We start from the raw sequence: 25,153 nt of genomic DNA, 5'->3' as shown, positions 1-25,153 counted from the left end.
TCCTATTTAAACTTTGAGCCCCATGTGGATCAGGGATACTATGACCGATCTGATTAACTTGCATCTACCCCAGTGCTTAAAAGAGTGCTTTAGTGCTAAACAAATATAATAATATAGTAATAATAATAACAATAATTTTTTAACCGCCCTGATGGTTGTATTTGGGAAATGAGATGAGGGTGAGGGCATAAAAGCCCCTCTCAGGGTTGCATCTGGAAAGTTTCCAGTCCTCTACCAGTCTCAGCTACGGGAGGGAGAGTCAAGGAGAGGCCTGTCCATTCCATTCCTAGCTTGGCCAGTGGCTAGCGAGTGGCCGGCAATCTGCTACGAGTCAAAACCCACCCGTGCTGGGCAGTGGTGACACGGGAGGGAGTCGAGGGCAGAGACTCAGGTTTACGGCACGGAAGGCCGCAGTGGTCACCCACTTCCGTATTTTTACCAAGAAAACTCTCTGGATCCACTGCCGGAACGATTGCAGATGGAGAGCGCGGCGTTCCGGGAGAGACGTGTCCGTGGTGTCGCTACGGGTCAGAAACGACTCGACGGCATAAGACAAGACAAGGGGGCATAAAGGGCTTTTTAGGGGCTGGCAGCATAGAGAGGTCCCTGGGTAATTGGAAGTATAAATCATTTCAGTGAAGGCAGCTACAAAGCAAGCGGCTAGTCTGCGTTTTATAAGACATGACTCACAGAAGTGAGATTCAACACCCCCGCTCTTATTGCGAGTGAGAAGTTCAGCCATTTCCATTAAGCCCCGATCCATTTAGCCAGCCGGAGAATGGTTCAAGTACGAGTGTGCTTCCTTAAGCCTGGTTTCTTGTTAAAGTACACTGAAAACAAAAAAAAATGAAGCGGTGGTTTTCTCCTCAGCAGGTCATAACTCAACTTCAAGGTGCTCCATCCCATTCAGGCTCATCTCCTCTCCCCTCTTGTATTGTCAGCAATGACGTGGGCAGCTTTTGTGCGGGGTTTACAGATCTATCAACTCCGTACTGTTGTACTCTCCCAGGCACTTAGCCCAGTGCCGTGCACAAAGCAAGCACTCAATAAATTCCATTGATTGATTGACTGGTTTAGGAAATGCGGGCTCTAAGAAAACCTCCAGGTTCATCATGTGGTTTGTCATGTGGGCAGCCCTCATTGATTTACCCCATTGCACCAATTTTTATTACTTCATTCCTACTGCCTAAGGCCAAAACCCAAGGACAACAGCTGCAGATTTACCCATTATTGAAACTTCCATTCTCCCACCACCGGTACTGATGATCGACAGTGGTATTTGTAAAGCACTTACTACGTGCCCGGCACTGTACTAAGCACTGGGGTAGATACAAGTTTATCAGGTTGAACACGGTCCCTGTCCCACATGGGGCTCACCATCTTAATACCCTTATTACCATGAGGGAACTGAGGCCCAAGGTCACTCAGCAGACAAAGTGGCAGAGTAGGGATTAGAACTCAGGCCCTTTCAACTCCCAGGTCTGTCCCCTGTTCTCTAGGCCACGCTCGGAAGCAGAGGGAAAATTCTGAACAGATGGTCAAAGACCCCAGCTGCCTTAATAAAGAAACTGATCTTTTTCAGTTCAACATGTTTGAGGTGCCGAAACAAGAGACCTGCTGGCTATCCTATGCCGCAGCAGGTTGAAATTCTTCTGTGGTGGCTCTCCCACCACTCCGGCCCTCCCGGCAAATGTTCCACCCACCCCTAAACTATCTGTCTCTCCCTCTAGACTGTAAGATCGTTGTGGGCAGGGAATGTGTCTGGTGTACTCTCCCAAGCACTTAGCGCAGAGCTCTGCACATAGTAAACACTCAATAGATACGTTTGACTGACCTAGACCTCATCGACCCCTCTCGTTTGATAATGTCTGCGTTTAAGCCTCACGTGAGGAATGAGGCTCTGGTTTTTGTGGGAACTGTTACATAATTTCTCCGATCATTCGGTTGTATATATTGAGCACTTACTGTGTGCAGAGCACTGTACTGAGCATCTGGGAGAGTACCATACAACAATAAAGCGCTTGGGAGGAGAATACAATACTACAACATTCCCTGCCCAGAGCAAGTTTCCCTAACCCCTCTGCGTACTTGGAGGACCCTCATCTCCTCATCCCAAGAAAGAGCCAGGTTTCTTAAACTCTTTGGCATAACTAAGGAGACACCTCTTGGAGAGTTTGAAGGGTGAATCGGAGGAAGAACTGCTTGGGATGTAATTGTAGGCAGCTGCGGGGCTGAGTGGTGCATTCTGGGTAATTATCCATAATATCCATTACAGTGTGCATGGAAATTGTGGTTTTAAAACTGCATTTTGGCAAGCCCCCTAATCAAATGTCTTTTGATAGTCATCCAGCTTAGCACCCTCTCAATTATGACAGACTCCGCTTTAATCTGGAACCATTTTAGCCGTGAATCCGCATTAACGAATGTTTTTAGGGGTAGGATTGTTTGTTGAACATGTGGCAGATCACGGACGGAGAGTCTTGAAGCAAGTTTCCCTCTGAAAGCATCAGTCCCTTCGTCGCGGCCCCTTCTCCTTTCAGAGGAGGAGGGAGGCAGCTGATTCCTTTTATACCCTCGCGTCCACAATCTGTTTGCGATCAGCGCGTGCGACGCAGCCGACCGCTCGGGCTCTGGCCTTTGTTTTTCAAGTAAAACGCTAAAAAGCGATCCCCGGTGGAGCGGTTGGTGGGCGCTGCCGGCCGACCGTGTTGGAGCAGAAGAGTCCGAAGGGCTCCGTGATGCACGGGAAGGAGTTCTGAAGTGAACCCCTCCGTCTGTCGAGCTCTGGCGCTGGAATCCGAGTTGGTATCCATAACTACCGGCGTTGCTAGAGACCTGTGCGAACACAAAGCCCCCTTTCGATTAAGCTCCTCGAATACGTCAGGGATCGCGGGAAGGGAGTTCGTGACTGGTGCTAGAAGACGTTCAAGAACAAGTTTCCACCGTGATAAGGAAAGAATAGAGTTCCTTTTTTTTGTTGTTCTTGGCATCACTGTGGTCGGTTAAAACTAATGCAGCGTGATAGACTTCCCTCCAAGCCAGGTAGGAGGAGGAAAAGAGAAACAGAACTGATCTGTTTGGAGCCTTCTCCTCATTCCACCACTTTCTCCTGACTTTTTGGGTTTGTGTTATTTCCCCTGAAGTGTTTTACCTTCGCTCTCATCCCTCAGAACAATCACAAAGACACAAAGACACAAAGGCAAAATGGAAGAAGAATGGGGAAAGGGGATGCAGTCAATATCTAAGTGTGGGGTACATCTCTGTGTATTTTTGACCCATTTATTAATCAATCAGTCCTATTTATTGAGCGCTTACTGTGTGCAGAGCACTTACTAAAAACTTGGGAGAGTACAATATAACCGAGTCGGTAGACACGAGTGCGAAATGGCCCCTGTGTTTTTTTATTGCGTATGCTCTAGGAAACCTAAGGGAATGGAGCTGATTAATGCAATTTACCTCGTACACAATATCTTTGTGCAAAGTCCAATGGAATTATGAGTAACAAATGGGTGCTAACGTGATGAGGGCAGATGTGTTCTTCTTCCTACCCATCTGGCTGATTTTTTTTTTCCCCTGATGTTTCCATCTCTATCCCTTTTGATTTTTTTTTTTTTTTTGGCATGGGAACAGACCATTCCTGTCTGGAAAAGAATAAATGAAGAAAGCAGGCAAGCCCCTTTACCCTCACACCGTGTTAAGTTTCTCCTTCTTGAAAAAAAGAAAAAAAAAACCTTAGATCATCCTTCAAATAATGAATTCAAGTCTAGCGTCCTTTGAAGGGAATGTGCGTTCAAGTTCATGTGTGGGAACAATAATAATAATCATTGTGGTATTTGGTAAGCGCTTACCACGTGCCAGGTACAGTACTAAGTGCTGGGATAGATACAAGGTAATCGGGTTGGATACGGTCCCTTTCCCACAGAAGGCTCACAGTCCTCATCCTCATTTTACAGATGGGGGAACTGAGGCAAAGAGAAGTGAAGTGACTTGCCCAGGGTCACCCTGAAACACAGAAGTAATTAGTGTGTCATTAGGGACATTCTATTTTTGCAGTCCCATAGGGTTGAATTTAGTCATTCCCCAAAACAAGGGCAACTTCAACCCACCTGCCTAAAGAAGCTAATGAATGAATCCTCCTTTTGGTGACACGGAAAAACTTTGCCAAGATCTGCTGTTTTCCCTCCACCGTACACGTGAGGGGAAAGGAGCTACCTATTTATTTTAGTTGCCTCGGTCTGTTAAGGTACTCAAAAGCGGGAGATTCTTGACAGCTCCACCAGTCAAATCAGGCTATCGGAAATGCATTTCCTAAGTCCTGCTTGGCTCAAGCTTTCAGCTCAGGCCTCTCGTTAAATCTCTCCTCCATCACTATGCCTCAGGTGGACCGAGCTGGCTTTTAATGCACTTCAGAAGTGTTTGGGAAGCCCTGTGAATTTTTCATTAAGTGGATAATGGAGCTCAATGCTTTAGCGTCCATTCGGCAAGCCCGCCGGGGACCAGAGGATTGGACGGCGGTCTGCTGGGATCACCCGATTCCCCCTCACAATGGGCGAGGCGATGGGTAAATGTCTCCCACCCCCCTCTCCAATCTTATTAGAATTGAACTTTTGCTCTCCCGGCCCATTAGCAACTCACTAGTGTGTTTCTAATGTTTCAGGGATGACCGTTCTAATTATCCCTTATTGACTGCTACAGAAACCACAGCACTTAACAGCAACATGCTAATGGGCTGAAGGGATTGGTCGATAACTCATAGATAGGGAAACAGAGAACATCTGCTTCCTCGGAGACATTAGGAAAGTCCACCACGGTCCGAAAAAGCTTGGACTTTTTCACCTCTAGATCCCCCGTCGGGGTAACGGTGACCAAATCACCTCTCCGGGGTGTGTGGGCCTCGGACACCCTGCTTCCTCCTCCTCCCAGGTCGGGTTCATTCGTTCATTCATTCAGTCGCGTCCATTGAGCGCTTACTGTGTGCAGAGCACTGTACTAAGCATTTGGGAGAGTACAACACATTCCCTGCTCACCACGAAGTTCATGCCCTCTTCCTTGAACCACTCCGTGGATGGGAGATGGATAAGAAGCAGCGTGGCTTAGTGGATAGAGCATGGGCCTGGGGGGCAGAAGGACCTGGGTTCTAATCCTGACTCCACCGCTCGTCTGCTGCGTGACTTTGGGCAAAACACTTAACTTCTCTGGGCCTTAGTTCCCTCGTCTGTAAAATTCATTCTTTCATTGTATTTATTGAGCGCTTACTGTGTGCAAAGCAAAGCGCTTGGGAGAGTACAATATAACAACAAGCCGACACATTCTCTGCCCACAATGAGCTCACAATCTAGAGGGGAGAGCTCAAAGTCTAAGGGTGAGCCCCCTATGGGACTGGGATTGTGTCCAACCTGATTAACTTGTAGCTACCCCAGCGCTTGATGATAATAATTATGGTACCTGTTCTTTCATTCATTCAATAGTATTTATTGAGCACTTACTATGTGCAGAGTACTGTACTAAGCGCTTGGAAAGTACAATTCAGCGCTTACTATGTGCCAGGCACAGTACTAAATGCCGGGGTGGATATAAGCAAATGGAGTCCCTGTCCTACGTGGGGCTCACAGTGTCAGTCCTCATTTTGCAGATGAGATCAATGCTTAGAAAAGTGCTTGGCACATGGTAAGCACTTAACAACCATAATTATAATTATTATGCTCTCCAGGTGTCCCTTCACCCTGTGCTTTCTTGTCTCCTCAGGTAGCTCGCCGCTGGGGCATCCAGAAGAACCGGCCAGCCATGAACTATGACAAGCTCAGTCGTTCTCTGCGCTACTATTACGAAAAGGGCATCATGCAGAAGGTAAAGGGGGGTATCGAGAGCTTCTTGAACCATGGCAAGAAGGCTTACGTGGGGGTGATCAAGCGAGTAGCTCTCTGAAGTGGGGCGATTTAACTGCCTGGAAAAGAACTAGATGGAGAGACAATGTAAGGTTGACAATCCAGTGCTTAAAACAGTGCTTGGTACGTAGTAAGCGCATAACAAATGCCATTATTATCAAATAGTTGCAGTAGGTTATTCGGGGAAAATGAACTTGATTGGGGAGGGGAAAAATAGCAAAATGCATTAAGGGGAGGGAGGTAGTTATACCGATTAGGTTTGTGGGGCAAACCACTTTAATAATGACGGTACTTTTTAAGCGCTTACTGTGTGTCAAGCACCGTTTCAAGTGCTGGGCTAGATACAGAGTAATAATAATGTTGATATTTGTTAAGCGCTTACTATGTGCAGAGCACTGTTCTAAGCACTGGGGTAGATACAAAGTAATCAGGTTGTCCCACCTGAGGCTCTCACAGTCTTAATCCCCCTTTTACAGATGAGGTAACTGAGGCACAGAGAAGTGAAGTGACTTGCCCACAGTCACACAGAGGACAAGTGGCAGAGCCAGGATTTGAACCCATGACCTCTGACTCCCATGCTTCTTCTCTTTCCACTGAACCACACTGCTTCAGGTTGAGCACAGTTCCTGTCCCACGTGGAGCTCCCACTCTTATCCTCATTTTACAGATGAAGTCACTGAGGCAAAGAGAAGTGAAGAGATTTGCCCAAGGTCACACAGCAGACATTTGGTGGAGCTGGGATTAGAACCCAGATCTTTTTAGCTCCTAGACCCGTGCTCTATCCACTAAGACATGCTGCTTCTCCCGTCACGTTGCTTCTCCGTTTTGGTTTGGTCCATATCAGGCAGAGGCAAAGTGCCGTTGAGTCTTTGGTTGCTCTTTGTTTCTGGGAATTTCGTTCGAATGTGGTTGAAAAGCAGACAGAGAGGGAGTAATGTTTTCTAGAGCTAAATTAGAATCGGGAATTATATGCTGAGAGGCATGAAGCTTCCAGATGTGTTGGGTGGCAGTGGATGGGAGCGGGTTTGGGTGAATGGGAAAATCCTGAAGCAAGAAAAACTAGAACTCAGGTGGATCCTCTAATGTAGCAGTCCCCAAGGCCTCAAGCCTTGGGCCTAAGATTCCACCCATCATTCCCACTTTTTCTTTTAATGGGCAACGTAGAACAAAGATGGAGAGAGACACTTTTAAGAAGCCAGGGCAGTGTTCTGAATGGGTTAGGAAGGCAAGAGGCAGAATCTCCAAACTAATGGAGCTAATAAGGTAATACCAAGAGCCCTCCAAGTAGCCATTTTGCCCACTGGAGGTAACGATTACCAAAGCCAGGGCGGCGAGCGGAATGGCAGCCCTGGACTCTGATTCAAGCAGAAGCCTGTCGTCGACAGTTTAGGGGGACGTATTCCGTGGTAAGAAGGAGACTTGCTAGAAACCCCCCGCCCAGCTCCCGTCCTTACCCACATGTAGCCCCTGATGTCCACCAGGGCCGGTAGCAGGGGCATATGGGGAGATCCCAGTCCTTTGACCCCACCCAGTTCCTGGGCAACTGTGCTCTTTGCCATTTCTGTTGGCAATCTGAGTGACTGGAAGCCAAATGTCCTGACCGCAAGGGAATGTGCTTTTGACGGAAAGGAATACTTTAACTCTGCATGTAAAGTAGGAACTTCCTGAATGAGGGATGGCCCGGGGATGTCTGTCATTAACAAAAAAGGAAGTAGAAAATAAGGCTAAATGTTTAAGCCCTTGGTGAAACATGGATCAACCAAGACTTTGTAGGCCCTAGTGATATAAAACATTTGAAATAAAACTGAAAATATTATGATTTTTAAAGAAAACAAATAGAGATGGTTTAGTTTACCAGTATCCATAGCCGCTTCTCCTCCCTCGCCCCCCCCCCCAACTTTCTCTTTCCTGAGCTGACAGTTAACACTTGCCCTTCCTTCTCTGCCCTTAAGACTTTGGTTGCCAAAGCATTTAATCTCTTTAAGGTGACCTGCCTCCTCCAATTTCATGCACTCAGCCTCTAGTTCTGTGGTACTTGCTGTTTTCCAGAGAGCATGGGAGGAGCTGAGTACACAACTGATGAAATTAGAGCCTCTCTTCTCACAGCCAGGCTCAGTGACCTCATTTTAGGATCAGTTGGAACGATTGTTTAGATCTGGGGGGAAGCCGGACGAGTCTGGGAGTCTTTAGACCTGGTTTCTCACTCCGGCTCCACCATTTACCTGCTGTGTGACCTTGGGCAAATCACCTAACTTCCCTGTGTCTCAGTTCCCTCATCTGCAAAATGGGGATTCAGCACCTGTTCTCCCTCTTAGACTGCGAGCCCCTTTTGGAACCTGATTATCTTATATCCTACTCCAGTGCTTAGTACAGTGCTTGGCACACAGCTCTTAACAAATATCACAGTTATTACTGTTAAGCACTCTTAACAAATACTATTAAAAATGCATTTTCTTCCAGGCCTCCAAAATAGGAAGTTTTCCAAGTCTAAAGTCTCAAAAGGCCTAAACTCCTGTAGTGAAATAGGGATCTAGCAAATACCTATGGCTGTTTTGGTACCAGTGGAGTAGAGTTAAAGTCTACCTGGGAGCTAGGACTGTGTTGGGCAGATGAGCAAGCCTGGATGATTTAAATCCATAATCTAATCTAAATCACTCATTTTAGCCAACGACTACAGAAAAACTCCTTCTTCCGTCCTACCAGAGCTGCTCTGAGAAAACTATGGGCTGGCAAAAGTTTTCTCTCCTGTCATTTCTCCCACCTCTCCTTGTGGCGGTGAGTCATGAGCCCCTGAATTGGCCAGAAGTTGCCGAGCAGGAGGAAGAAGCAGCCTAGGGCCTGGATAATCCACAACTAGGTCACCGTTGCCCAAATAATCAAGAGTTCACTAATGGTAGTAATTCCACAAATGTGTATACGGTAGTTAGTACCCAGAGTCTCACTTGGGCTCGAGCTTCCCAAGAAAAGTCCCAAAGAAGGGGAGCTCTACTTATATTTTTGTCCTCTCCTGGGCACATCGGCTCTCTAGCCCCCTTCCCAGCTCTTCTGGTGGTTTTTTTGTAGAAACTTGGGGGGATCGATCCCTGCCGCTTGACTACTGTGTGACCTTGGGTAAGTCACCTTTACCTCGATTTCCTCATCCTTAAAACAAGGATTAAATACCAGTTCTCCCTCGCCCTTAGATTTGGGAGTTCCATGAGTTAGTTACACAAGGACTGTGTCCAATCTGATAATCTTGTATCTATATTATTATTCAGCATTTAGGGACACATGGTAAATACTTAGTAAATACCAGCATTATTATTAACAGAGATACAAGATAATCAGGTTGGACTTGGAAAAATCAGTGTGGCCGAGTAAATAAAGTATGGACCTGGTAGCCAGAAGGATCTGGATTCTAATCCCAGCTTCACCACTTGTCTATCGTTTGCCCTTGAGCAAGACACTTCACTTCTCTGTGCCTCAGTTACCTCATCTGTAAAATAAGGATTAAGACTGTGAGCCCCATGTGGGATATATTCAACCCAATTTGTTTGTGATCGCCCCAACGCTTAGTATAGTGCCAGACACATAGAAAGCACTTAAAAAATGCCATTATTATTATTAAGTCTCAAGGTGAGGGAGAACAAATATTTAATAACAGTAATAATCATAGATGACATTGCTTATAGAGATATTTCTCTCCTCTAATGGAAACTACCTTCTTTGGCCTTTCGTGGAGTCTAGGTTTTAGAGTTATACCCCATGGGCATGACCCTTTTTTTAATCGTATGTATTAAGGACTTACTGTGTGCCAAACGCTGTTCTAAACTCTGGGTTGATACAAGCTAATTACGTTGGACACAGTCCGTGTTCCGCATGGGGCTCACAGTCTTAATCCTCATTTTACAGATGAGGTAACTTGAGGCACAGAGAAGCACAGTGACTTGCCCAGGGTGACACAGCAAGCATTTAGCACAGCCGGGATTAGAACCCAAGTCCCTTGACTCCCAGGTCCATGCCCTTTCAACTAAAAGTAAAAATGGTACTTGTGAAGTGATTACTATGTGCCAAGCACTGTTCTAAGCTCTGGGGTAGGTACAAGTTAAGAAGGTTGGACAAAGTCCCTGTCCCACATGGGGCTCACAGTCTTAATCCCCGTTTTCCAGATGAGGTCATGAAGCCCAGAGAAGTGTTCTTTTATTGCTATTGTTCTTGTCTGTCCGTCTCCCCCGATTAGACTGTAAGCCCGTCAAAGGGCAGGGACTGTCTCTATCTGTTACCGATTTGTACATTCCAGGCGCTTAGTACAGTGCTCTGCACATAGTAAGCGCTCAATAAATATTACTGAATGAATGAAATGACTTGCCCAGGGTCACCCAGCAGTCTTGGGGCGGAGCTGGGATTAGAACCCAGGTCCTTCTGACTCCCAGGCCCATGCTCTGTCCACTAAGCCACGCTGCGTCAGTAGCCACGCTGCTTCTCGTGTGGCTCATTTATTCTCCCAACATTCCTGTGGTTTGGGGAGAGAACATTAGGGGACTCAAAAAGTGACTTCCCAGTTGGTCAGTGGAAAAGTCTGGACTTCAATTTGGTTCCTCTTTTCTGGGTCTCTGTGCTTGGCTCAAACGCCCACTTGCCAGCGACCTCTATTTCTGGCCTCCTGACCCAAAGGCTCAGTTTTCCCCACCACCCTCCAAATCACCACTCGGCCAACTCAGTCATCAGATCCAATGAAAGGCAGATACCGACAACGGGAGTATGAAACTCTTAGCCTGGACCCACCGAATGTTTAATACCGAATCAACTCTCCGAGAAGCAGCGTGACCTAGTGGATAGAGCCCGGACCCGAGAGCCAGAAGGACCTAGGTACCCATCTCGGGTCCACCGCTTGTCTGCTGGGTGACCTGGGGCAGGTCACTTCTCCGCGCCTCAGTTACTTCATTTGTTTCCTCTTTTGTTTTGTTGTCTGTCTCCCCCTTCTAGACTGTGAGTCCGTTGTTGGGTAGGGATTGTCTTTGTTGCCGAATTGTACTTTCTAAGCGCTTAGTACAGTGCTCTGCACACAGTAAGCGCTCAGTAAATACAATTGAATGAGTAAAATAGGGTTTAAGACTGGGAGCCCCATGTGGGACGAGGACTGTGTCCAACCTGATTATTTGTATCTACTCCAGGGCTTAGAACAATGCCTGGCACATAATAAGCACTTAACAGATACCAAAAAATAAACCAAAAACTACCACCTACTGTCAATCCCACCTGGCCATGCCCTATAGAATGTTTGTATTGAAGTATCGTACTCTCCCGGGCGCTTAGTACAGGGCTCTGCACACGGCAAGCGCTCAGTAAATACGGTTGCGTGAACGGATGTGACTGTTTCCTCCTTCAGGTGGCCGGCGAGCGGTACGTCTACAAGTTCGTCTGCGACCCAGATGCCCTCTTCTCCATGGCCTTCCCCGACCATCAGCGCCCGTTCCTGAAAGCGGAGTCGGACTGCCACCTGACCGAAGACGACACCTTACCGCTGACCCACTTTGAAGACAGCCCGGCTTACCTCCTGGACGTGGATCGTTGCGGCAGCCTCCCTTACGCAGAGAGCTTTGCGTACTGACGGGGCCCAACGGCCGGACCCTAGAGCTGGCCGTTCCCGTGCGGGCAGACGAGGGCGGGCCCTTTTGTTTGGGTCTCTGACCGCTCCTAAAGCTTGCCCTCTGAGCGTTCTCCGGAGAGGCCCAGCGTACTCTGGATCGTCACCCCGGAGACGGGACCCCCCCCCCCCCGCCTGGGGTGTGGGGATGGGGGGAAAGGCCATCCAAGGACTGGTCGCCTTCTCCAGACCCACGGAGGCGTCTGGGAGGGGATTCAAAATGGAGCCGCGGCCCATCCGACCACGGGCGGACGCCATCGACCAAGCCAGGGCCCTCCTGTCCGGGGTGGGTCGTGCGAGGGGCGAGTCTCCGCGACCATCCGCTCTGCGGGGATCACGGACTCGCGGCCGTCTTGACGCCCAAAGGGCTTTGAATCGCACAGACGGTGGTTGGAGAGACATCCTACACCCCCAGGAAACGAGTTGGGCCCAACTGGGGAGAGCCCAATCTGGTTGTGGGCCCGGGTGGGGGGTTGAGATGGTACCCCGAATCCAGAGGAAGACCCTGCCTGTGTCTCAAGAAGAAATTAAAATCAGGTCAACAGTCGTACCCCACTTCCCGCTTCCCAGGTGACAAACTGTCCTGACTCCCAGCGCCCTTCAGCTATCCTGTCGCCTACGGGCACCTCTTTCTCTTCCCAGTCCCCAGGGTGTGTGGAAAATGGTTTGATTTTACAAGGGTGATTGCATTAGACGGTATTTTTTTTTTTTTTGGTGGGTGGGAGGGGTCGGAGAGGAGTCCGGTTTGGATTTGGGGGGTTTTGGTTGTTGTTTTGGGAAAAAAAAAAAGAGTTTATAAACTAATTTTTGTAGTTTTGGTATTTAAAGCAAAAAAAAAAAAACCCCAAAAAAACAAAAAACAACAACAACAAAAAGACTCCTATCTTTTGGGAGCCGCAGGCCGGGGCTCGTGCCGACCCAGCGGAGAGCCTGCAGCTGCAAAGGGGGTTTTACTGGGGACCGCCCTCTCCTTTTTGCCATGTTCAAAGCCCGCTTTACGCTTTCTTTACCCGATTAACCTGACTGAACATTGGCACCTGGGTTGGACATTTTAGAGCGCGCAGGGCAGCTCCGAGACACTGCCTAGATTTTTACATGTATAGTCCCGCGTGTTCACCGACGTGCTGTCTCTGGGAAGTGTATGTACATAACACAGCGCATCTATTTCCCGCCGGTCACAAGAGGAACCTCAGGGGCGTCTTTCCCCAACTTTGCTGGTGACTCCCGTTCATTACAATGGTTCCTTTCTGTTCTTCCTCTGCCTCGGTCAACCCTGCGTATCTCAGAGGGTTCGAGGCTTGCGTGTAAAGCCTGCAGGTTAAAAAACAAAAACAAACAAAAAAAAAAACATTGCTAGCTTTTTAGTTTCCTGCCATATTTCTCTTTTAAATCGTCGACGCCGGTCCACGTATATGGTCAACGGTTTAAAAGTAACCAAGCCAGGCTATAAAAAGGTGGCTGGGGCGATGGAGATAGAGGACGGTGACTAGAACGTGTCTCCCTCTGCGCTGGTAGTTGAAAACTGGGGTTTCCCAAGCTCCTTGGTGTAATTATAGCTTTCTAACTTACACTTTATTACATATTCTATACATATATTGCCTATTTTACCCTCAGCTGGCTCAAGGTTTGTTTGTTGTAAATGCTGTATAGGAATTTCTGCCCTTCCCTCATTCCATTGCCCTTCCCCCCTGGTTTTTTTGGGTTGTTTTTTTTCCCCTATTCTGGTGTGGGCCTTTTCTGGATGGATCGGTTCTGTTTTAGCAAGGTGAGAGAAAGCTCTCTGTAGACTTGAACCACCTTCCCCGCGAAGTGTAAAACCTGGCCTACGTAGTCCCGAGGCCAAGGAGGGCAACAGGACCAGTTGCATCCCCCCCAGATCCATGCACCCCCCAAGTGGTTTGAACCCTCCCTTCCAGATCACGGGGGGAGTCTACAGTGCAGAAGGGGTTCATCTGTAAATTGATTTTCTTTTTCCTCCCCCCGAGCAGGGCTCTGCATCACCTGCCAAGCTGCGTTACATTCTGTACTGTGTACAATAAAGAAGTTTGCTTTCAGTTCACCCATCCTACTCTACACCCGCCTCTTTCTTTCCCTGGGAGGCCGGGGGTGAGGGTGGGGGGCGGCCCGCTAGACTTCTGAGGGTCGGGGCTCCCAAGAAGGATATCTGCAGCCCTTGGCTTTTGCTTTGTGACCCGAAGGTGGTGGCTGGAGTTGATCATTAATAATAATAATTATGGAACTTGTTAAGCGCTTACTATGAGCCAGGCACTGGAGTGGATTCAAGCAAATCAGGTTGGACATAGCCCCTGTCCCACAGTGGGCTCACAGTCTCAATCCCCATTTTATAGAAGAGGTCACTGAGGCACAAAGAAGTGAAGTGACTTGCCCAAGGTCACACAGCAGATGAGCGGCAGAGCTGGGATTAGAACCCATGACCTTCTGACTCCCAGGTCCAGGCTGTATCCGTTATGCCATGCTGCTTCTCTATTATATTTATCGTATCTGTAATTTTATTTATTTTTATTCAAATCTGTCTCCACCTCTAAACTATAAGCTCATTGTGGGTACGGATTGTGTTTGATTTTTCGATGGTATTTGTTAGTACTTACTATGTGCCAAGCATGCCTCCTAAGCATTGGGGTGGGTCCAAGCAAATTGGGTTGGACACAATCCCTGTCCCACGTCGGTCTCACAGTCTCAATCTCCAATTTCCAGGTGAGGTAACTGAGGCTCCGAGAAGTGAAATGGCTTGCCCAAGGTCACACAGCAGAAATGGGGAGCGGGGATTAGAGCCCATGACCTTCTGACTCCCAGGCTCTTGCTCTATCCATTACACCATGCCTCCTCTCTGTTTATTGTTTCGTGGTAGTCTCCCAAGCGCTTAGGGCAGTGTTCTAACCACTGAAAGCGCTCAATAAATACGCTTGATTGACTGAGCGCCAGCCCCTGCCACTAAAGAACGAGCCACCGCAACTGTGGGGGTTCATGTAGGGAAAACGGGAAAAGCGCTAAGCTTTCAATCTCGCAGGTCTTGTGGGATTGGGAATCTACCGCCCTCTCTCCTGCCTTGTCTCCCACCCACTCAACTGCACCTTTCTGACCACCCTTTCTCTACCGTCTTTTCCACTGCTCTCTCTTCCTGCCTCACGACTGCCTTCTCTATTGATAAATTAATCAGTCGTACTTATTGAGCGCTTCCTGGGTGCAGAGCACTGTATTAATAACAATAATGATGGTATTTGTTAAGCGCTTACTATATGCCAAGAGCTGTTCTAAGCACGGGGGAGATACAAGGTAATCAGTTTGTCCCACGTGAGGTTCACAGTCTTAAGTCTCATTTTACAGATGAGGTAACTGAGGCACAGAGAAGCGAAGTGAAAGTCACACAGCTGACAAGTTACAGAGCCAGGATTAGAACCCACGACCTCTGACTCCCAAGCCCGGGCTCTTTCCACTGAGTCACGCTGCTTCTGTACTTGGGAGAATACAATGCAACCGAGTCGGCAGACACATTTCCTGCCCACAACAAATTTACGGTCTTAGAGTTTATAGCTTACAGGGGGAGATGGACATTGACATAAATAAGTGGTGGATACAAACACAACTATGTGCATAAAGATATTCATTCAATCATATTTACTGAACGCTTATTGTGTGCAGAGCACTGTACTAAGTGCTTGGGATTGAGAGCTCACCTCCTCCAAGAGGCCTTCCCAGACTGAGCTTCCCCTTTTCCCTCTGCTCCCTCTCTGCTCCCCCTTCGCCCTCTGCTCCCTCCTTCTCCCCACCTTCACCTCCCCTCAGCTAAGCCCCCTTTCCCTCTACTCCTCCCTCTCTCCCTTCCCCTCCCCTCAGCACTGTGCTCATCTGCTCATTTGTACATATTTTTATTACCCGATTTATTTTGTTAATGAGGTGCACATCCCCTTGATTCTATTTATCGTGATTGTGTTGTCTTGTTTTTGTCCGTCTGTCTCCCCCATTTAGACTGTGAGCCCGTCAATGGGCAGGGATTGTCTCTATCTGTTGCCGAATTATCCATTCCAAACGCTTAGTCCAGTGCTCTGCACAGAGTAAGCGCTCAATAAATACTATTGAATGAATGAATGAGTACAATAGAACAATAATTCCCTGTCCACAACAAGCTTAGATGAAGACGTGTCTCCTCCGAGAGGCCTTCGCTGCCTAATCCCTCCTTTCCTCTTTTCCCACTCCCTTCTGCATCACCCCAATTTGCTCCCTTTATTCACTCCTCCCTCAGCCCCACAGCACTTATGTCCACATCTGTCGTTCATTTATTTCTACTAATGTCTATCTCCACCTCTAGACTGTGGTTCCTTGTGGGCAGGGAATACGTCTACCAACTCTGTTGCACTGTACTCTCCCAAGCGCTTCGTACAGTGCTCTGTCCGCTTAACTTCTCCATAAAATGGGGATTAAGACTGTGAGCTCCATGTGGGACAGGGACCGTGTCTGACCTGTTATGTTGTATCTACCCCAGCACTTAGAACAGTGCTTGGCACATAGTACTAGAGAATAATAATGTTGGTATTTGTTAGCGCTTACTATGTGCCGAGCACTGTTCTAAGCGCTGGGGTAGACACAGGGGAATCAGGTTGTCCCACGTGGGGCTCACAGTCTTCATCCCCATTTTACAGATGAGGTAAAGCAGCGTGGCTCAGTGGAAAGAGCCTGGGCTTGGGAGTCAGAGGTCATGGGTTCAAATCCCAGATCAGCCACTTGTCAGCTGGATGACTGTGGGCAAGTCACTTCACTTTTCTGGGTCTCAGTTACCCCATCTGTAAAATGGGGATGAAGACTGTGAGCCCCACATGGGACAACCTGATTATCTTGTATCCTTCCCAGTGCTTAGAACAGTGATTTGCACAGAGTAAGCCCTTAACAAATACCATCATTGTTATTAGTATTATTAGTAGTAGTAGTAAGAGCTTAACAATACCACAATTATTATTCATTCATTCAATAATATTAACTGAGCCCTTACTGTGTGCAAGCGCTGTACCAAGCGCTTGGGAGAGTACAATATTTGCTATTGTTTTAATGAGATGTTCATCCCCTTGATTCTATTTATTGCTATTGTTCTTGTCTGTCCGTCTCCCCCTATTCGACTGTAAACCCGTCAAAGGGCAGGGACTGCCTCTATATGTTACCGATTTGTCCATTCCAAGTGCTTAGTACAGTGCTCTGCACATAGTAAGTGCTCAGTAAATATTATTGAATGAATGAATACAATATAATTATAATAATAACGGTATTTGTTAAGCGCTTACTATGGGCCAAGCACTGTTCTAAGCTCTTGGGAGAGTACAATATAATAATAATAATTATGGTATTTGTTAAGCACTTACTGTTCTAAACGCTAAGGTAAATACAAGGTAATCAGGTTGTCCCACGTGGGGCTCACAGTCTTAATCCCCATTTTACAGATGAGGTAACCGAGGCACAGAGAAGTGAAGTGGTTTGCCCCAGGTCTCTCAGCAGACAAGCGGTGGAGCCGGGATTAGAACCCACCTCCTCTGACTCCCAAACCCGGGCTCTTTCCACTAAGCCACCCTGCTTCTCTGACAGACATATTCTTGCCCACAATGAGCTCACAGTCTAGAGGGGGAGACAGACATTGATATTAATAGATAAATAAATAAATCACAGCTATATAGATATTTTAATCCTTTGCAAACAGCAAGCACTCAGTAAATACGATTGATTCATATGTACTTAACAGATCTTGACAGATCTCTTGGCTGGCTTAGGAGGACTTTAGGAAGACCCTCTGTCAATGACTTCTCACTTTTCCACTTTCCATTTTTCTCCAAAAACATTTTCTTTAAGAACTTTTTAGTAAGTGATCCCTTTGAAAGTGTTAATAGGTTTTACTCTTCAGGCATTTCCTTTAGCTGAGGACTAGATTTCACCCCTCGAAGGTGGAAGTGAACACAAAGTATCTTGCCATCCCACCACCCTAACTATAGGTATTTATTTGTAATTTTAAAATCTGCTCCTGCAACTCATCCGACTATATCTCTTGAGCACTTACTGTTGTGCAGAGCACTGTACTAAGCGCTTGGAAAGTACAATTCGGCAACAGAGACAATCCCTGCCCAACAACGGGCACACAGTCTAGAAGGAGGGAGACAGACAACAAAACACAAGTATCAAAACTTTAGTAACAAAGCCCCAAGGAAACAGTAATCAAAGAAACAGTAATCAAGGAAACAGCAAACTCATACTCAGCTACTAACAAGGACTAGTAAAAGATGAAATAATAATTAGAAAAAAAAAATCCAAACAGCTGAAGTTGCGGAAGAGTAAGTGACCCGTCGGAAGTATGAATGCATTGCTGCCACGTAAATCCAACTGTTAATAATAACGATAATACTATTTGTTAAGCGCTTACTATGTGCAAAGCACTGTTTCTAAGCACTGGGGTAGATACAAGGCAATCAGGCGGTCCCACGTGGGGCTCACCGTCTGCATCCCCATTTTACAGATGAGGTAACCGAGTCCCAGAGAAGCTAAGTGACTTGCCCAAAGTCACACAGCCTAGAAACAGCGAGGCTTAATGGAAAGAGCCCGGGCTTGGGAGTCAGAGGTCATGGGTTCTAATCCCAGCTACGCCGCTTGTCAGCTGTGTGACTTTGGGCAAGTCATGTCTTCTCTGTGCCTCAGTTCCCTTTTCCTTAAAATGGGGATTAAGACTGTGAGCCCCACGTGGGACAACCTGATCACCTTGTAGGCTCTCCAGCGCTTAGAACAGTGCTTCATACCTAGTAAGCGCTTAACAAATACCATCATTGTTTTATTATAACTGGGGGAGTCGGAATTAGAAGCCACGACTAAGCGATGCTGCTTCTCCACGCTGTCTCGCTATTGACTTTTTAAAAGAAGATAAGGCGGGTGGGGAGGCAGAGAAGTAGAGCAACCTGGCCTACTGGATAGATCATAAGCCTGGGAGTCAGAAGGTCATGGGTTCTAATCCCAGCTCTGCCACTTGTCTGCTCTGTGACTTTGGGCAAGCCTCTTAGCCGTCGACCCCTGGGCCACGTCCTCCCGCTATCCTGGAACGCCCTCCCTCCTCACCTCCGACAATCTAATTCTCTTCCCCTCTTCAAATCCCTACTTAAAGCTCACCTCCTCCAAGAGGCCTTCCCAGACTGAGCTCCCCCCTTTTCCCTCTGCCCCCTCTACCCCCCCTTCACCTCTCCGCAGCTAAACCCTCTTCTCTCCCCTTTCCCTCTCCTCCTCCCCTTCTCCCGTCCCGCCCCCTCAGCACTGTACTTGTCCGCTCAACTAAATATATCTTCATCACCCTATTTATTTTGTTTAATGAGATGTACATCACCCTGATTCTATTTATTTGCCATTGTTTTTATGAGATGTTCTTCCCCTTGACTCTATTTATTGCCATTGTTCTTGTCTGCCTGTCTCCCCCGTCAAAAGGCAGGGACTGTCTCTATATGTGGCCGATTTGTACATTCCAAGCGCTTAGTACAGTTGTCTGCACATAGTAAGCGCTCAGTAAATACTATTGAATGAATGAATGAATCTCGATTTTTCAGTTCCCTCACCTGTAAAACAGGGATCAAGACTGGGAGCCGCATGGGGGACAGGGACTGTGTCCAACCGGATTATCTTGTATCCACCCCGGCGCTTACAGTGCCTGGCACGTAGTAAGCACCTAACAGATACCGTTATTATTATTACTGCCTGGACAAAGCTGAACCTTTTTATCTTCAACAGCTGAGACTCCAAGGTCCAGTTTGTGGATGATTCTATAGTCAGTTTCTCTCTCTCCTTCTTGTCCATATGCTGCCTTTTGGCCATTTCCCAGCTTGTTAACACCTCTAGTTAGGAAGGCTAGGATAGAAGCGAGGGCTAATATTCAGCCGGGCTCCATTTGCTCCTTGTTAACAGCTGGTACTTAGGTGAAAATTTGGCCCTGGCCCTCATGGAGCTCACAAACAATAAAGCAGAGGGGAGCGGAGACCACTGCAGGGTTAAAGAGATAAAGAAGATGAGAAGCAGCGTGGTTCAGTGGAACGGAGAGACCGGGCTTGGGAGTCAGAGGTCATGGGTGCGAATCCCCGCTCTGCCACTTGGCAGCTGTGTGACTGTGGGCAAGTTACTTCACTTCTCTGGGCCTCAGTTCCCTCATCTGTAAAATGGGGATTAACTGTGAGCCTCACGTGGGACAACCCGATTACCCTGTATCTCCCCCAGCGCTTAGAACAGTGCTCAACAAATACCAACGTTATTATTATTAAACACATAATCAATCCATAAGTGGTATTTTTTGAGTGCTTACTTTATGCAGAGCACTGTACTAAGCACTTGAGAGAGAACAAGACAACAGAGTTGGCGGAGACTTTCCAAGCAGCGTGGGCTAGTGCAAAGGGCACGGGCCTGCCAGTCAGGGGATCTGGTTTCTAATCCCAGCTCTGCCAGTAGCCTGCTGTGTGACCCTGGCCAAGTCACTGAACTTCTCTGTGCCTCAGTTTCCTCAACTGTAAAATGGGGATTCATTTCCTTCTTTCTCTCCTATTTAGACTGTGAACTCCATGCGGGGCAGGGACTGGGCCCAATATGATTAACTTATCTACCCCAGCGCTTAGGGCAGTGTTTGATACACTAGAAAATGCCATTTTCTTAAAAAAAGGTGCTCAGTTGAGAGCTTCATAAGGAAGGATAAAATAATAACAGTACTAACAATATAAAGCAATAGAATAACAATATAAGCAATATAAAACAATTGAATGAATGAAAAGGTAAGGACAAGAATGTTAGAGCATGGCTTAGTGGAAGGGGAGTGGGAGGAGGGAGGGCCGTGGGGAGTCAGAACCCCTGGCTTCATCCATTCAGTTATATTTACTGAGCACCTGCTGTGTGTGCAGAGCACTGTACTAAGCACTTGGAAAAGTACAATACAACAATAAGGAGTGACAGTTACTTCCCACAATGAGCTCACAGTCTAAAGGGAGGGAGACAGACATAGAGACAAACATGCACCAGGCACAGCGCTTAACAGACACCAGTATTATTATTAAACAGACATCGATACAAATAAATAGGTGCCAACTGGCTGGGTGACCTGGGGTAAAGTCATTACCCTCTCTGTGTCTCAGTTTCCTCATAATAATAATAATCGTATCTGTTAAGCACTTACTATGTGCAGAGCACTGTTCTAAGCGCTGGGGTAGATACAGGGTAATCAAGTTGTCCCACATGAGGCTCACAGTTAATCCCCATTTTACAGATGAGGTAACTGAGGCACAGAGAAATTAAGTGACTTGCCCACAGTCACACAGCTGACAGGTGGCAGAGCCGGGATTCGAACCCATGACTTCTGACTCCCAAGCCCAGGCTCTTTCCACTGAGCCACGCTGCTTCTTCTCATCTGTAAAGTGGATTAAATTCAATCAGTTGTATTTATAATCAATCAAGTATATTGAGTGTTTAGTGTGTGCAGAGCACTGTACTAGCCGTTTAGAAGAGTACAGAAGAACACGTCGTCCCTGCAGTTTATAATCTAAATACCTGTTCTCCCTCCCACCTGTGAGCCCCATGTGGGACAGGGACTATGTCGGACTTTATTAGCTTGTATAATAATAATGATGGTATTTGTTAAGCATTTACTATACGCCAAGCACTGTTCTAAGCGCCGAATCTGCCCCAGTGCTTGGTACAAAGTAAGTGCTTAACACATAGCACAATTATTGTTAAAAGTAGCAATAATAATTATTACTTTTTGGAGGTAGAGGGCATTATGCCTAGAGCCCAGGAGCCTGATATGAATGCATCCATTTACAGGACAGGATGCATTTCAGGATTTTCCGCTCTCCAGGCCAATCTCAATCAGCATGGCTTAGTGGATAGAGCAGAGGTCTGGGAGTCAGAAGGTCACGGGTTCTAATCCCAGCTCCATCACTTGTCTCCTGTGTGACCTCGGGTAAGTCACTTTATTTCTCCGTGCCACAGTTACCTCATAAGTAAAATGGAGACTGTGAGACTGACGTGGGATGGGGACTGTGTCCAACCTGATTTGCGTGTATCCACCCCAGAGTTTAGTACAGTGCCTGGCACATAGTGAGCACCTATGGGACTGTGAGCCCATTTGGGACCGGGACTGTGTGCGACCTAATTGGCTTGTAGCTCCCGCAGTGCTTAGGATAGTGTTTGACACATAGTAAGTGCTTAACAGGGGACATGTCTGCTAATTCGGTACTCCCCTAACTGCTTGGTACAGTTCTCTGCTCATAGTAAGTGCTCTATATGATTGATGAATTAAATACCACAATTATTATTATTATTATTAAATTGCACCAACAAAAAATACAAGTATCAAACCTCCCTAATGTTTGCTGTCTAGCAGGGCCTTTAAGACAGAGATGGATTCTGTGAAATGTTTTCACCTGGCTGTGTGATCTGCCAGAGGCCAACTCACCAGGATTCAAGGAAACTGGCTTTTCCATCTGGAACCCATCAGTGCATTGGGCTAAATATTCAAAATGGAGAATGCATTACCGCTGACGCTGTAGGGGAACAAGGCATTTCTCCAAAGAGCTCAAAGTATGCTCTAGGTAACACTAATCTTCCCAGCAGCCCTGGGAGAGGAAAAGTCAGGTTAGGGATTTGTTCATTCATTCAATTGTATTTATTGTGTGTGGAGAACTGTACTAAGCGCTTGGGAGAATATGATACAACAATAAGCAGATACATTCACATTTGCTGCCCACAACAGGCTTAGTCTAGAGGGATGGAGATACTAATATAAAGTGAGAAGCAACATGGCACTGTGGCTAGAGCATGGGCCTGGGAGGCAGAAGGTCATGGGTTCTAATTGTGACTCCACCATGTCTCTGCTGTGTGACCTTGGGTAAGTCACTTCACTTCTCTGTGCCTCAGTGACTTCATCTGAAAATGGGGATTGAGACTGTGAGCTCCACGTGGGACAGGGACTGTGTCCAACCCAATTTGTTTGTATACTCCCCCCCCCCACCGTGCTTAGTACAGTGCTTGGCACAGAGTAAGTGCTTAAATACCATCATAATCATTAATAATAATCTATTAATAATTATTATGATGGCATTTGTTAAACACACTCCGTGCCAAGCAATGTTCTAAGCGTTGGGGTGGGGGGATATAAGGTCATCATAGTTATTGTAATTATTATCATTATTATTGTCCGATGCCAGTTCCTCTGTAAACACTGAGGGAACTGAGTTCTTCTACTAGAATCTAATTGTCAGTGTGGGCAGTGGAATTGTGCTCTGGGGCAGAGCAGGAAAATTCAGGCCCCCTGCCCCTTAAACCTGCCCTCCACCCACTCAGCTCTAGCTTTTCATGTAGGTTATTCATTTGGAGAAAAGCCAGCAAACAATCCCACCCTTTCATCAATGCTTTTGATCCTCATAGTACCATAGATTAATAACTGTGGTATTTGTTGAGCTCTTTCTATGTGTCAAGACCTGTAAAAATAATAATATTACCATTATTATTATTATGGTATTTAAGTGCTTTCTATTTGCCAGACACTGTTTTAAGTGCTGGAATAGATACAAGATAATCAAGTCCCACATGGGCCTCACAGTCTAAGAAGGAGGGAGGAGAATCCCCATTTTGCAGACTAGGGAGTTGAGGCACAGAGAAATAAAATGACGTGCCCAAGATCACACAACAGACAAGTGGCAGAGCTGGAATTAGACCCCTGGCCCACGTCCTACCTCTGACCTGGAATGCCCTCCCTCCTCACATCCGCCAAATTAACTCTCTTCCCCTCTTCAAATCCCTACTGAGAGCTCACCTCCTCCAGGAGGCCTTTTCACACTGAGCCCTCCCTTTCCCTCTACCCCTCCCCCCATTCCCCCTACTCCCTCTCTCTGCTCTTCCCCCTTCCTCTCCCCACAGCTCTTGTGTATATTTGTACATATTTATTATTTATTTTAATGATGTATATATATCTATGATTCTAGTTATCTATTTTGATGCCCTTGATGCCTACTTGTTTTATTTTGTTGTCTGTCTCCCCCTTCTAGACTGCGAGCATGTTGTCGGGTAGGGATTGTCTCTATCTGTGGCCGAATTGTACTTTCCAAGTGCTTAGTACAGTCCTCTGCACACAGTAAGCGCTCAATAAATAAGATTGAATGAATGAATGGATGATTCCCAGGCGGGGGCTCTTTCCATTAGGCCACGCTTTTCCGTAGACTCAGAGAATGAAGTGACACCAAGCATGTGTTTAAATCCCAAGGTCATTTCCCGTCCTCATTTCACCCTGGGCGCCCATCTGAGCAGCCACGAAGATGAAAAGGAGGAAGAGGCAGGCAATTTTTTTTTCCCCGATCAGCTAATCTAAATCGAGGCTCTGGTTGCAGCCTGTACAGGGAAATGGTGACTCACTTCGAAGCTGGACTGGAAAAAAACCAGACCATAGGGATTAATCTTGGGCATGCCAGGGAACGGGGATCTAATAGATCTTTGGCAATCACATCTCTAATTGCTCTGCTAAAGTCTCTCAACTGTTCTCCCCGTTCTCTGCTTTCTCTCCCAGTTATTCTCTTAAAACGTTTCCTCTTTGTCCTATTTATTCAGTGCCTGCTTCTCAACAGCCATGTGCATAGTGAAACTCAAAACTCCTCACTTCCACCCTAGAAATACTGTCCTTGAAACTCTCATTTTCTCTTGGGTAACAATTGAGGGAATGCATTTTTGATTTCTAACGGTTGAAGTGCTTACTATGTGCCAGACACTGTACAAGCGCTGGGGTAGATATTATTATTATGGTTTTTAAGTGCTTATAATGTGCCAAGCACTGTTCTAAGCTCTGGGGTGCAGAGCAGGTAATCAGGTTGTCCCACGTGGGGCTCACAGTCTTCATCCCCATTTTACTAATGAGGGAACTGAAGCACAGAGAAGTGAAGTGACTTGCCCGAGGTTGCACAGTAAACAAGTGGCAGAGCCAAGATTAGAACTCACATCTTCTGACTCCCAAGCCCGGGCTCTTGCCACTAGGCCAAACTAATCAGGTTAGACACAGTCCCTGTCCCACGTGGGGCTCACAGTCTTCATTACCATTTGACAGATGAGATAACTGAAGCACAGAGAAGTGAAATGATTTGCCCAAGGTCACTCAGCGGATCTAGGATTAGAACCCAGGTCCACTTGCAGTTGGATCTGTGACCTTTGGGCATTTGATCTTTGTCCCATCCTCAACTCTGTAGCTCTCATGTACATACACATATATGTATATATGAATTTACTTATATTAATATTCATCTCCCCCTCTAGACGGTAAGCTCGATGTGGGCAGGGAAAGTCTCTACCAACTCTGTTGTATTGTACTCTCCCAAGTGCTTAGTACAATGTACTGCACTTGGTAAGTGCACAATAATTATTACAATAATAACGATGGTATTTGTTAAGCACTTACTATGGACCAACCACTGTTCTAACCCCGGGGATAGATACACGGTAATCAGGTTGTCCCACATGGGGCTCACAGTGTCTATCCCCATTATACAGATGAGGTAACTGAGGCACAGAGAAATGAAGTGACTTGCCCAAGGTCACACAGCAGACAAGTGGTAGATCTGGGATTAGAACCCACATCCTCTGACTCCCAAGCCCG

The 25,153-nt window shown here is 46.8% G+C and overlaps 1 protein-coding gene across 6 annotated transcripts in view; it reads left to right on the top strand.

Moving 5' to 3' along the window:
- Nucleotides 1-13,574, top strand: part of ETV5 (ETS variant transcription factor 5) — a 96,683-nt gene extending 83,109 nt beyond the window's left edge. For all 6 annotated transcript variants that reach the window (XM_029068351.2, XM_029068358.1, XM_039913017.1 and 3 more), the window contains 2 exons: nucleotides 5,746-5,847; nucleotides 11,254-13,574. In XM_029068351.2, coding sequence (XP_028924184.1) covers nucleotides 5,746-5,847; nucleotides 11,254-11,475 — 324 coding nt within the window. In that variant the 3' untranslated portion in view covers nucleotides 11,476-13,574. The remainder of the gene's footprint in view (nucleotides 1-5,745; nucleotides 5,848-11,253) is intronic.
- The last annotated feature ends 11,579 nt before the right edge of the window (nucleotides 13,575-25,153 follow it).

Source organism: Ornithorhynchus anatinus, chromosome 1 (assembly GCF_004115215.2).
Source record: "Ornithorhynchus anatinus isolate Pmale09 chromosome 1, mOrnAna1.pri.v4, whole genome shotgun sequence".
NCBI lineage: Eukaryota > Metazoa > Chordata > Mammalia > Monotremata > Ornithorhynchidae > Ornithorhynchus > Ornithorhynchus anatinus.
This window is presented reverse-complemented; position numbering and strand designations above follow the sequence as displayed.